This window comes from Octodon degus, unplaced genomic scaffold, assembly GCF_000260255.1.
Source record: "Octodon degus isolate 3935 unplaced genomic scaffold, OctDeg1.0 scaffold00287, whole genome shotgun sequence".
In the NCBI taxonomy this organism is placed as follows: domain Eukaryota; kingdom Metazoa; phylum Chordata; class Mammalia; order Rodentia; family Octodontidae; genus Octodon; species Octodon degus.
In genome coordinates this window covers 1,368,462-1,382,097 of record NW_004524863.1, presented here as the reverse complement: position 1 = coordinate 1,382,097, position 13,636 = coordinate 1,368,462, and the positions used below count along the sequence as shown (strand labels likewise).

The following is a 13,636-nucleotide window of genomic DNA, read 5'->3' as shown; positions in this document are numbered from 1 at the left end:
TCCATAGTGACTTGGGCTGTTAATTCTAAGTTAGTAAATGACAAAGAGAGAGAGAGAGGAGAGAGAGAGAGAGAGAGAGAGAGAGAGAGAGAGAGAGAGAGAGAGGAATCTCTGCAACCATTTGGCAGGGATGAAGCCTTTCTCCAGTCTTTATATATCCTCTCAGTAACCTGCACAATGCCTGGTGCTGAAAAGATTCTCAATAAGAATTGGACAAGGAAGTAGATGATTAGTTGCTTTCAAATTTACAAGGACAGGGATCATTTCTTACACTTTTCATATCCCCCCTGGGAATCCTACCACGTGTCCAACTTGTGGTCTGTAAGCATAGCTGTGCATGTCCACACACCACACACACATCACCGTCATCATCACCATGACCGCATCACCATCATCACATCATCATCCTTACATTTGGTCACAATCTGAAGTATACTCACAACAATCTTGCCCCCAGGTCCCTGGCTCCGAACACTGACACCCAGCCACTGGTTCTCCTTACTCTCCTTTCGTACATCAGCTGGAAGCAAGGCACTGGGAATCAGAGGACAGAAGAAGAGGCCAAGTTCTCTCCTCCCATCCTCCTGTGCTTCCCCCGCTCTGCTTCAGGGCCGCACCTCCCTGGTCGATGTCTACTCTGTAGCAGTCGGTCTCATCTAAGCTCAGTGGACAAGCAAAGAGGCCTCCAGTGCGATTCGCCTGCTGTCCAGGAAGAGCCAGGGCCTGGGGAGCCCCCACCAGCAGCCTGCACAATGGGGAAGGACTGCAGTTAGTCAGAGTGCTCCGACCTCTCCAGCGCTGCCTGAGCTCCCAAGCAGTGTTTGAGGACTAAAGAGAAGGAGCAAAAGTCATTTTTATCCAACTGTAACAAGGACAAATTAACACAGTTGCCCATGCAATCAATCATGTTACATACACACATACTGTTTGGATGAAGGACCAGATGCACAGTAGACACACATACAAATACATGACCATGCCAACCAGACTAGGCCAGCAAGAAGCACTGCTGGTTTGAAAGAACCCTGGCACCTGTTCCTGGCCAGGCCTTCACACCCACTGCTCTGCCCTCCTCCCGTGCCCTGGTCCAGTTGAAAGCCTGCCAGAAATGCCAGGAATTCTGGGAGCAAAAACAAGAGGGGCCCCAACTGGCACCACAGTGTGGCTCTGGGACCAGCTTCAGAGGAAGCTAGCTATGGGCCTGCTTTCCCGCCTAGGCAACCAGCGAGACTCACCCCCAGCCCACAGCTCTGCCAGCCAGGATGCTACCAGTCACACTGGCTGGCACAGAGGAGAAACCAGTTCTCATTCTGTCCCCAACCCCGGCCCACATTCAGAATCCCATTCCGTATCCATCTTCTTCCAGCACCCATGGTCCTCTCTCATCCCCCACCCCCACCCTGGCCATCTTCTCCCCCCCACCCCTTCGGCCTCTTTTCCCAGCTACCGCTCTCTTGGCAGGACAATTTTCCATGATCACAGCCAAGCCATCTTCCTCAGGGGAGGCATGTGCTGGGAATGGAGGCTGCCTGGGTCCCCTGGGGCTGAACCCCTGGGCCAGGAGTCAGGGAAGGGATGAGGTGAGGTGACTGACACCCAGCTAACTGCATGGGTTCTCTCTGCACAGAAGGAGAGGCTCAAAAGGAACAGCAGGACCAACCTCACGGCCTCTTTCCCACCCTCTTCTTCCATCTCTCTTCCTGAGGGGTGAGGTCCAAAGCTGTCAGGCAATATTACAACCAGGCATCTGTGGGGCACTCAGCCAGGTCTGAAGGGTGAGGGGGAAGGCACAGAGCCATTCATTTCCCACAACTCTTCATCTCTCAGCAGCTGTCATCCCTCGTCAGAGCCAGTGTCAAGACACAAAGGGGGATGGGAGCAGCGAGGAAAAGAACATACATTCGGCATTTATTTAACTACAGTCCAGCAGGGCATGGCAACAAATGCCTGAAATCCCAACTACTCAGAAGGCTGAGGCAGGAAGATTGAACCTGGGCAATTTGGCAAGACCCTGTCTCAAAAAAAAATAAAAAGATTTTTAAAATTATTTCTTGACACCTTATTATAAGCTAAGCCTTGTGTCTAGCACTAGTGAAACAAGAAAGTGATATTTATTCAGCAGTTACAATGGGTCAGGCCCCAAGAGAGACACAGGGGATATAATAAAATAACATTCCTCAGACTCCATATATGGGCCCGGCAGCAGGTGAGCCAAGTAACGCGCTGCTGCCTCATTTGATCCTCACAACACTCCTATGAGATAAGGGTTCCCTTCTTGTCTTCCACATGAGCAAACTCATTCACAGATATGAAGTAGTTATGCTGGAATCCAAACCTGCATCAGCATGGCTCTGCTGTGTCACCACCCCTCCCAGTGACTGGCCTGTCCTCAGAACACTGAGACTCATGCACCTGGCTGAGTCTCTAGGGTGAGGTGGATGGCTGGGGAGTGAGTGGGGGTTCCCCTGTAACCATCCTCTGCCTCCTTAGGTCCTCGCCCTCATTAGCACGGAGTGAAAAAGCAGGGCTCTGAGTGAGAAATGGGGGAGTTAAGACTGACGTGGTGCAAAGAGAAAGTTGATTTTAAAGTGTGGTGAATGCAGAGAAGGCAAAAGTGCTATCTTAGCAGCGGATGGTGCTGCACAGTGGGGGCACCCTGCTCAGAACGCCTGATGGGTTTGAGGTGCACTCCATACTTAGAGGGATAGGGAGAAGCTGTTTTTAAAAAATAACAATTTCACTGGTTGGTGCAAGCCCAACTCATCAGGGTCTTGACCTTTGTTTCTGGGGAATGGCAGGGCGGCATACAGTAAATATAGTAGGGGACATTTTCTCAGGACATGGTACATGATAAACATGGCACTATCTTGTTCTGTGATGAATTTACAGTATTAGACTTCAGGGCTCTTTTCTCCATGTATCTCTAATCTGCCCCTCCAAGACCACTCCATAAAAAAAGAAGAGGAAGCAAGGAAAGAGGGTACTCTGGGGCTGAAAAGGAATCTAGGTGTCAGAGTCCTGTGTATACAGGTAGTGTTCAGGCAAGTCAGTAGTGCCCAACCGACAAACAAGGCCAGGAACATCCCTTGGGAGACTTAGTACTATTATCCTATCTTACTCGTTTCCTGAACCCACACCCTATGTGGGTACACAGAGGTCTAACGGAGACACCCAGTGCCTCCACTGCTCAGCACACAGCTGGGCCCTAGGGGCTGATGCTTACTCTCTCCTGGAGGCCAAGAGCAGGCAGACGGCAGGGCCCACATGGAGGAAAGAAACTAAGTGCATGGACAAGCCTAGCCACACTCCAGTGGAGAAGAAACCAGCCTCTTCCTTCTAGAACCAAAGGGCCCACCCACAGCATCCCTAGCCCTTCCACCCCATGAACCCCAGCCACCCAGGCCTCCCCCCACAGATCAGCAGCCACAACTGCATAGACAGAGCAGTAGCCACTACCACTGCACCTCTCAGCTCTCCACACAGGCCAGAGCCCAAGTCCAGCCCCTCTGACCTCTGCAGTCTGGGTGGCCTGCTGGAAAGGCTGCTGGGCGGGGGGTGGCTGGCTCAGCCCAGCGGCCCTCTAGCCAAGCCTTTGGAGCCAGGGTGCAGTAAGACCAAAGCTGCTCTCCAGGTCTGTGTCAATTCGAGTATAACCATAGTTCATAGTACAATTACTTTCATACCACTCACTATCAGCTTGGCTTTATTCTATGGGCTTTACATATATTAAGAATGCTTTATCATCCCCCCCAATCCCTGTGTACAGTTCTATTGTTTATGGCCACTTTACAGTGAATGGAAATAAATGAAGCTGCAACCACAGAGCAAGGTTAGACCTCAAAATCTCATCCAGAGGCTAAACTGAAAACAGGTAAGGTCTCTCCAACGGCGGAGGATAAGAAGGCAACCTGAAAGGCAAAGGCTAGGCACTGAGCAAGGTACCCGAGTTTGCAGGGCCACCATGTGGCAGAGCGCCCCCTGCTGGAGCAAAGGCTGGATTAGGTGGTCAGGCCCCTCTGGGAGCGCCCCCAACTTGGCTCTGGGAGACAGAATCAGGGGCCACCTTCAGAGAGGAAGGGGAAATGACAAGAGACCAAGCTATTAAAAATAACCTAGAATTTGCCTGGAAATAGCTCAGAGAGCTCAGCATGTCCTAAAAAGGCCTCCAGCCATGGCACTCGGCAGATGGGGGAAGGAGGGAGGGAGAAAGGGAGAGAAAGATGAAGAAGTGAGCCGCAGAAATGAAATCAGTTAACTTTCTACCTCCCCCAAAGTTTGGGGGACAACAGATCCTGCTCTCAGATGGCAGGGACGATGGAAGAAGAAAGGTTAAGGTCTCCAGTGGGCCAGGAGAAATGAGCTCTTGTCCCTGCCCTCTGCCTCCAGGCCAATAGTAGCAAAGGGAAGACAGTCCCGGTGGACATCATTGATCCCAGTAATGGACACTTAATGTGGCTTAGGCACTTGCTGAGGAAAGAGAAGCCCCCTCTCAAGAGGGGACAGGAAGCTTTCTTCCCCTTCTTGCCTCCCTTTCCATAGAGTAAAAGGTACAGGGGCCTGAGCAGCAGTAGGCCCTACACACTTATCCGTCACCCATGAGTCTGAGCTGTTGAGAACTAGAACCGTCCTCGCCCCTTGCTTCTCCCCACCTTCCCCTACTGCGGAGACTGCTGGAGCTGGAAATTTCCTAAGGAGGAGGAAAGGGAGAAGCCTGGCCAGCATCCTTCCTAGCTCTCACTGCTGCTGCTGCCACTGCTGCAACCACTGAAGGCCACTCTCACCAAGCCACCACGTGCTCGTTTCTGCAGCGCAGATGCGAAACCCCAGGGCCAGTGCCAGGCCCTCCCAGGTTTTCTTCCAATTTTCCTACTGTCCTGAGCCACTAAAGCATCAGCCAGTTTCTCCTGGCTTCTCAGTGCCACCCCATAGTGATGCCCAGGCAGGAAATCAGCTCCGGAATCTACCTGTGTCCTGCCCACGACCCCAAACCCTCTCCATCCTGTCGGTCTCCTCTTGCTCTCGGCAGGGACAGAACACAGTGGTCTTCCTCCCCAGGTGAGTTTAGCCTTCTGCGGAGGAGAGAAGTCGGAGACCCTAGGCCTGCGGCACAGATGCAAGCTAGAGAGGAAGCCAGAGGAGGCGGTCCCCTCCCAAGAAGGCTTGTTCCCCAACCACCCCGCACAGATCCTAGAACTCGGGACCCGAGCGCGAGTAGGCTGTAGACCCAAGACAGAGGAAGAAAGGCTCCGGATAAAGGTGTGGGAAGAGATAGATGAAGGGGCCAGGTAGCCTGGGAGCTGGGGGAAGGGGATCTGTGGCTTGGGCCCGGGGGCTCTGGGAGCGGGCGGTGACTCACCAGCTCCGGGGCTGAGGCTGCAACTGCCGATGCAGAGCCACCGAGAAACCAAAGAGGCTGCCTGGTTCGCCCTCCTTGCGCAGGGCGCCCATCACATCCAGATTGAAGGCGACAGCGCGTGGGAAGAGCAGCCCAGCGAACAAAGCGCCAAGAAGGGAGCAAATCCCGGGAGCCCCGCAGGGAGCGCCGCTCCGGGTCCCGGCCATGGGACGGACCCCGCTCTCGCTCCCGGCCCGCGCAAGGACACTGTGGCGCGCGCGAGCCTCAGCTGTCCCCACGCCGTCGGCACCCCCGCCCAGGTCCGGCCGGTCTGGCAGAGGTCTCCCACCTTTCGCGCAGCCACCTTCCCCTCCAGCCCCTCGGCGCCCTAGCGCCGGCGAGGACAACTCCAGCGGCCGGGCTCCGCGTCCCCGCCGCGCCTCCTCCAGCCCCGCCCCCAGCCCCGCCCAGCCCCGCTGCAGGTGGTGACTGCGCCGCCCCGCGGGGATGCGCAGCAGCTCGGGTGGGGACCGCTCTGCCACGCTGCCCCGCGTCCTCCAAGCCCAGACTCCTAAACTGAGGAGGTGGGGGGGTGCCTCGGAAAGGGAAGGGAGAAAAAGGAACGGACAGAGGGTCCAACGTTGAGAAAGGAGGGTGGGAAAGAAGTTCAAAGAGCATTAAGGACAACCTGGTGGAGAAATTAGCAGACGAGAAGGAAGGAGAGGACCAGAGGGCGCACTAGTAGACCTAGGTCTGGTGCGGATCCCTCTCCCCAAGGCCCACAGAGCATCCCTTAAGTTGCTGCAGTCAAACCCCTCTCCACGCCCCAGAGCCAGTCAGCGACAGCGGCGACGCTGCCCCCAGTCAAGGAAAGCGGGAAAGGCAGAGAGGAAGGGTAGAGAGGGAACCGCCGAGGAAGCCTCGGGAGGTAGCAGGCGGAGAGATGAGAGGTGCAGAGAAAAGGATGGCGAAGGAGCAGAGGGCAGGAGTTTGCTCGACGCGGACCTGGAGGAGATAGCAAGAAAGGCGACATGGAAGAGCAAGTAAAGCTGGCGAGGAGGGGCTGAGCGTGCAAAGAAGGGCGCATACGCAGGAGGCCGGCCCGGGGCAGGGCTAGGAAGAGGGTCTCCAGCTTCCAGGCCTGGGCAGGACTGGACATTTCCCATGCACCAGGACAGACGTGGACTGCAGGGGCCGAGGCCTGGGCAGGCTCCAGCCGAGCTGGGCGGTGCAGCCCAGGGATCTCCACAGGGAACCGATGGCCGGTCCTCTTCCTCTCCCTTCCCCCTAGACTGGGGCAGAAAGAATGGGACGGGACATCTTCCAATTCTCTATTTATAGCTCTAATCTAGAAATGAGGCCAGTAGGAGAATAGAAAATAATTTGACCGAACTGGAGGGCTGCTGACTCCCACTTGCCTTCCTACTTCCCTTCCTTGACCGTGTTGGTCCTATAGGTGTCCATTCTCATTTCTGCTGTCTCTGTCTCTGTCTCTGTCTGTCTCTGTCTTTGTCTCTGTCTCTGTCTGTGTGTCTGTCTGTCTCTCTCTCTCTCTCTCTCTCTCTCTCTCTCTCTCTCTCTGTCACACACACACACACACATACTTGAAATCATTCTTAGATTTTTTTCCTCAATGTTATTGTCTCTCTTTCAAATGTTTTCTTAATCTTAACATTTTTTCTTTCCTATCTTAAAAGCTCCAGTATGTGTCCTACATAACTCTACATCTCATGTTTCCTTTATCTAGCTAGCTAGTATTTTTTTTTTTTTTACTATGTAATTTAGGCTCACCTTGAACTCACTATGCAATTCAGGCTGGCCTTGAATCTGCTGTGATCCTCCTGCCTCAGCCACCTAAGTGCTGAGATTATAAGCATGTGCCAGAATGTCTGCCTTGCTTTGTTTCTCTTCCTCTTTGTTCAGGATATACTTCTATTTTTATTTCAATTAGTACACGTTGGAATGATCACATTCCTTGTGGGGAGTTGGCACATGTATATAACACATCTTAATTCTTTTCTATCCCATTTGCTTGGGGACCTGCTGGTTAGCTCAGTTGTTTAAGCACATGCTCGTGCAAACACAGTCAGTACCAGGATACCGTGGTTCGATCCCCAGCTCCCCCTGCCTTACCAGACCTGCCCTTGAGCCACCCCCACTCCAAAAAAAGATCCTTATCCCATTTGCTCCCCTCTGTCAGGGTTATAATTCTTGAAGAAAAAAAAAAAAACTAATGGCCTGACAGCCCTGCCCCAGCTAAAGTTATTTTAAAATGTACACAATGCTTTGCTTCTCTGTTTATACTTTACCTGTGGATGCACTCTTCAGGGCCGCATCTCGTGCTTCTCTAAACAAGTGCTCAGGGGAAACACACATGCTGACAGAAGGGCTGTCACCAGCATGGCACCACTACTTCCACTAACCCCCAAGTGTTCCTTTTTCATCTTTTTCTATCTCAGCATCTCAGGCAGGAGAGAGGAGCTGATATATGAACGCAGAGTTGTAAACTCAGGCCAGAACCAGGACTCCTGACTCACAGTCCAAACCTCTGACCTGGTTCAAACGCCTCCTGAGACCCAGCTGCCTTTGGGCCTGCACCTGCAGTTCCTGCCTGCCTGCTGTCCACACCACTGGCTACTGAGAAATCCAAGGCTGAAACCAGATGCCAAGATTCTGCTTCTTGACCTCCTCTGCCCAAATACTTGAGAAGTCACCTCACCCACCAGAGGAGGAAGGAACAGAAAAGAAGAGAGACTGGCCACCCAAAATTAGCCTTGCTAAAAATAGTGGGGCAAAGGCAAGCAGGGAACACACAAGAGCTCTAGACCAGCCTAGTAAATATAGACAAGTAGGTTTCCCCTAGAGGAGAATTGAGACCAGAATGTTGGATAAAAAGTAATAACATAGATGACCAGGGAAATGAAAAGGCTTACCCACAGAGGAGGCTCAACATAAAAACTATTATCTACCAGAAAACGTATTATAGTTGTGTCAAGAGCTTACAAAACAGTTACATTAAAAGCCAATGCTCAGGGCTGGGGAGATAGCTCAGTAGAATAAGCACTCGCCTGGCAAGCGCAGGGTCCTGAGTTCAATCCCCAGTACTATAAATAAATAAAGAAATAAATAAAAGCCAAAGCTCAGCTAATGTGACAGTGAAAACTTGTAATCCCAGCACTCAGGAGGCTGATGCAAGAGGATCCAAGTTCAAGGCCAACCTGGGCTACACAGTCAGTTCAAGGACAACATAAAGTACAGAGTGAGGTCCTGTCTCAAATGTAAAAAAAGAAAAAAGCAAAGCTCAGGTTAAGGGTGTGGCTAAACTGCAAAATGCTTACCTAGAATATGCCAGGTCCTGAGTTCAGTTCCCAGTATTGGGAGAAAATAAGCTGATACTGCATTATTCTACTCATATAACAGTCATAAATGACAAAAATACAAAAAATGAAGACAAAATATTAGCTGCCAGGGAACAAGTTGGGGGAGGTACAAAGACAAAAGGATAGCAATAAGGGAGCCCCTTTATGGTAATGAGCTCTGTATCTCACGGTTATCTGAATTTCTACATAGGATAATATCACATAGGGCAACCCACTCAGGTCCTCTTCTGTCTTGGATGAAGCTTTGCCCCAGTAAATATATTCTGCTCTTATTGCATGGGGCCAGGGAGATGGCTCAGTGGAATAAGCGCTTCCCTGGCAAGCGCAAGGGCCTGAGTTCAATCCCTGGTTCTGACAAAAAAAAAAATTACATAAGGGCTAGGGAGATAGCTCAGTAGAATAAATGCCCTGCTGGCAAGCACTGGGTCCTGAATTCAATCCCCAGTACAGGAAAAAAAAAAAAAAAAAAAAAAGATTGCATAGTACAGCTGGCTGTGGTGGCACACACCTATAATCCCAGGACTTGGGAGGCTGAGATAGGAGAATTGTGGAGAATCAGAGCCAACTTGGGCTACACAGTGAATTCAAGGCCAGTTTGATCTACATAGTGAGATCCTGTCTCAAAAGGAGAAAAGAAGAGCTGGAGGAAGATGGCTCAGTGGAATAAGTGCTTCCCTGGCAAGCGCAAGGGCCTGAGTTGAATCCCTGGTTCTGCCAAAAAAAAAAAAAAAAAAAAAAAAGTGAGAAAAGAGGGAGGGAGTACCATGTGCCAATGTCAACCTCTACTCTGATACTGTCCACCCAGTTACACATCACACTCCTCCCCCTTGGAGGGAGCTGAATGAACTGCATGTAAGAACTCATGCACTATTTTTGTAACTTCCTCTGAGTCTCAAACTATTTCAAAATAATTTCAAAAATTAAAAATTGTGAAATGTACAGATCTAGGAAAGACTTTGTTTGGCCCTTGTCTGAGTGGGAACCAAGACTTTCTGCAGCCGTTTTTCCCACTGACTCTTTCTTCCCCTGGCTCTGGAATCCCTAACTTCAGCTGCTCCAGACTGGACCATTTCCAGTTCTCTTCTCCAGCTCACACAAGCAGGGGCTTCCACAACATCCATGCAAGGGTTAACTTCTCTCTCCACCTCATCTGGCAATGGGGGCTCCAAGCCTGAGGGCTCCAAGCCTGTGTGCTCCAGGCCCAGGCTCTCTCAACCCAAAGTGAAGACTTTCTCACCCCAACTCCTCTCCAGCACCGGATCCTCCTGCCCGCCTCTGAATTCTGGCTGTGGTCAGAGCCTGAACTGTGGGAGTGGCTGGGAGAGGAAGATAAATGTGACTGAAGGGAGTCCATGGGGAAATGGCTTGACCATTATGGTCTGATTATCCAAGAGAAACCCTCGAATCTCAAGGAGAGGATCTGGAGGTCATTTCCCACAGGGCGCCTTTTAGCCAGTCTTCAGGGCCCCTTTTCTTCAAGGCTTGGCTCAAGGCCAGCATTTGGAACTTGGCCACGCCATAAAGGGCCCCCTCCCTTGAAGCCTCACCAGATTTCCCAGCGTGTGAAGCCTTCTCTCCCTCCTCATCTCCCACAGCCCTCACCCAACCCCTAACAACTCAGCAGCTCCCAGCCCACAGCTTGGCCCAGGGGCCAGTTTGGAGTTAGCTAATTAAAGCTAACTCTGAGAAGGACAGCAGCAGGAAAATGAGTGGAGAAAAGCAGCAGAGCGTCGCATTCATTCTTCCTAAGGGAACATAATCTGGGAGGCCTTTGTAGGGAGAGGTGGGCAGAAAAGAGATCTCAGAGTTCAAGAGTCTCTGAATAGGTGTGAACTTGTGCACATCTCTACCAGAGGCAAGTGAAGCTGAGCTTCAAAAGCAACGGAAGTGGGCTGGGGAGGGCCTGAGTTTGATCCCCGGTTCCGGGGAGAAAAAAAAAAGCAACAGAAACTGAGGCTAGGCAGTGAACAATAAGGGCCCAGGGCAAGACTAGATGGAAGATGTCCCTGGGGAGATCAGCTAGAGTCCCCACATACAAGCTACTGCCCAGCTCTAGGGCAAAGGATCAGTCTGTGTGTGGGAGAAGAGGGCAGAGCTGATGTCTGCAGATTCCTGGCAGACTCTGTGCTGATTGTGAAAATGTCAGGCGAGTATGCCAAGTGGGCGAAGGCAGCACAGCATGGTGCAATAGTCTCCTCCAGGGGCCTATTGTACTGCACACTCAGCCCTGAAGCCCCCAACACCAACCCCTCTCCATTTCACTTGCCCAAGCGCCATCCTACAGCACCCTGCCAATACCTGTCCTCTTCCGGGCCACGCAGTGCTGGGAGTGCAGACCAAGCATCCTCCAAGTGCCTGTTTTGCTTGCTCACTGTGGTTGGAATCAGGGAGGGGAGGGCTGAGTCAAGGTGCTGGTGATGCTCTCATTCTTCCCGCTACTATTGATTATGCTTTCTCTGGAGCACAGCCTCTTCCCAAATGCTTCCACTGCCAGGATTCCCTTCTGTTCATGCCCACCCAGCTAGCAGGGCACAGTGAGGAGACAGGAAGCTGCCATGGAAAGCGTTCTTTGACCTCCTCTCCTGGGGCCGCTCCACAGCTTCTGCAGTACAGAGGGGTTATATTCAGGCTCCGGGTTCAGCTCAGATTTGTATCTTAGCTCTATGACTTAGGAGCTCTATTGCCTACCTGCTCTGTATGTCAGGTGTGGTAGGTGGTACATGGCTGTAATCCCAGCATTTGGGAGGCTGAGCCAGGAGGATCCCCATGAGTTCAAGCCCAGTTGGGCTACATAGTGAGTTCAAAGTCAGTGTGAACTACATAGTGAGACCCTGCCTCAAAAATAAATAAATAAATAAATAATTCTAAAGACTAAATGAATTAAATAATCTAACGTGTTTGAGGCCAGAAATATAGTTCAGTGGCACAAGCGCCTGCCTGGCAAGCACAAGGTCCTAAGTTCAACTCAAGCTACCCAAAAATATAAAATAAAGTGCTTGACCTATTGTAAGTGATCAAAAAATGTTCATAATATGCATGTTAGCATGGAGACACACAGTCCAATATCTTTATTTATGTTTGTTTGTTTTGAGACAGGGTCTGGCTGTGTAGTCCAGGCAGGGCTCAAACTCGAGGAGATTCTTCTGCCTCAGCCTCCCAAGTGCTGGCATTACAGGTATGTGCTACCACACCTGACACTTCAGTTTTCTGAGATTTTGTTTGTTTGTCTGCATTTTAGGGAAGGGTCTACAGGGTGTTCAGGGTCTCACTACTAGATAGGACTCTTCTCCTCTGTAGTGATCTACCTGTTTACAGCCTCCCAAGAGCTGGGATTGCAGGAGCACGACACCACGTTTCAATTGCCCCCCAGGGGCAGGGAAAGCCACTGCACCTGCTTGCAGGTGCTTTAATCCGCTGAGCTATTTGGCCGGCCTCTTCTGTGTTTGTGTGTATGTGCATAGTACTTGGGGTCAAACTCAGGGTCTTGCACATACTAGACAAGTACTCTATCATTTAGCTGCACATCAGCCCTATCATTTATTTTTGCGGAACCGGGCACTGAACTCAGGCCCTTGCGCTCACTTGCCAAGGAAGCACTTATTTCACTGAGCTATCTCCCCAACCAGCCCTATTTAAAATCCAGCACTTAACGTTCTGCTTTATGCTGCCACTTAATCACTTCATGTGATTCTCATTCATGCTTTGATGGTTGTACCTCTCACAGGATTTAGGGCACTATTTTACAAACAGATGAATGAACTAATTGATCACTAATTCTCAGGGTTTTTTTTTTTTAATGTATTTGGTACAGGGTCTGCAGGGTCTACAGGGTCTCACTATGTAAATTGGACTGGACTCTTAGTGATCCTCCTGTTTTTCAGCCTCCCAAGCGCTGGGATTACAGGTTTGGGTAACCATGCCCGGTCTCAATGGGCTTCTCAGCGTGCCCCAGGGGCGGGGCCAGCACCGCAAGCAGAGGATGGAATCCCAGCGTCTGCGCTCTTCCTAAGCAGGCCCTTTAGTCCACTGAGCCATCTGGCCAGCCCACTAATTCTCAATTTTATTCAGAAAATTGAAAAACGAATTTATTCTAATTTTCTCTCTATTTTTGCTGGAACCGGGGATTGAACACAGGCCCTTGCGCTTGCCAGGGAAACGCTTATTCTGCTAAGCCATCTCCCTGGCCTGACTTTATTTTAATTCAATCAGGACTCAGTTCTCCCTCTGCTAGTAGATATAATGAAATCAATTTAAACTATGAGCTGGGTATGGTGGGGCACATCTGTGATCCCAGCACTCAGAAGGCTGAGGCAGGATGATTCCCAAAAGTTTGAGGCCAGCTAGGGCTACACAGTGAGTTTAAGGCCAGCCTGAACTGCATAGCGAGACATTGTTTCAAAAAACAAGGGCTGGTCAAATAGCTCAGCGGGCAAAAGCCTCTGCTAAGGCAGAGTGCCGTGGCCTGGGTTCCATCCCCAGCTTGCCATGCCGGCCCTGCCCTGCCCAGCCCCGCCCAGCCCCACCCCCAGGGCATGCTGAGATGGCATCCAGACTGGTTGTGGTGGTTTGCACCTATAAACCCAGCGCTTGGGAGGCTGCAAACAGGAGAATCACTATGAGTCCAAACTGTGTAGTGAGACCCTGTAGACCTTACACTAAAATACATGAGGAAAATAATAATAATGTATCCTACCTCCCCACCCCCCCACCCCCACCCCTGCTTGGAACCAGGGATTGAATTTAGACCCTTGTGCTTGCCAGGGAAGCACTTATTCCACTGAGCCATCTCCCCAGCCCCAATATATATATTTTTAAAAGGGCTGGGGAGATGGCTCAGTAGAATAAGCGCCTACCTGGCAAGTGTAGGGTCGTGAGTTCAATCTCCAGTACCGCCATAAAAACAATTAAATTTTATTTATTT

General features: G+C 51.0%; 2 protein-coding genes across 5 annotated transcripts in view; one reads left to right on the top strand and one right to left on the bottom strand.

The window, feature by feature from the left end:
• Positions 1-5,764, bottom strand: part of Itga7 (integrin subunit alpha 7) — a 21,403-nt gene extending 15,639 nt beyond the window's left edge. For 2 of the 4 annotated variants that reach the window (XM_004647103.2, XM_004647104.2), the window contains exons 1-3: positions 5,357-5,764; positions 618-745; positions 441-520 (exon numbers count right to left, since the gene is read on the bottom strand). In XM_004647103.2, coding sequence (XP_004647160.1) covers positions 441-520; positions 618-745; positions 5,357-5,562 — 414 coding nt within the window. In that variant the 5' untranslated portion in view covers positions 5,563-5,764. The remainder of the gene's footprint in view (positions 1-440; positions 521-617; positions 746-5,356) is intronic. The other 2 variants (XM_023707330.1, XM_023707331.1) reach the window with 1 other exon arrangement.
• A 602-nt stretch (positions 5,765-6,366) lies between these two features.
• Positions 6,367-13,636, top strand: part of LOC111814288 (uncharacterized protein CXorf49-like) — an 11,849-nt gene continuing 4,579 nt past the window's right edge. The window contains exon 1 of the mRNA XM_023707368.1: positions 6,367-6,378. Coding sequence (XP_023563136.1) covers positions 6,367-6,378 — 12 coding nt within the window. The remainder of the gene's footprint in view (positions 6,379-13,636) is intronic.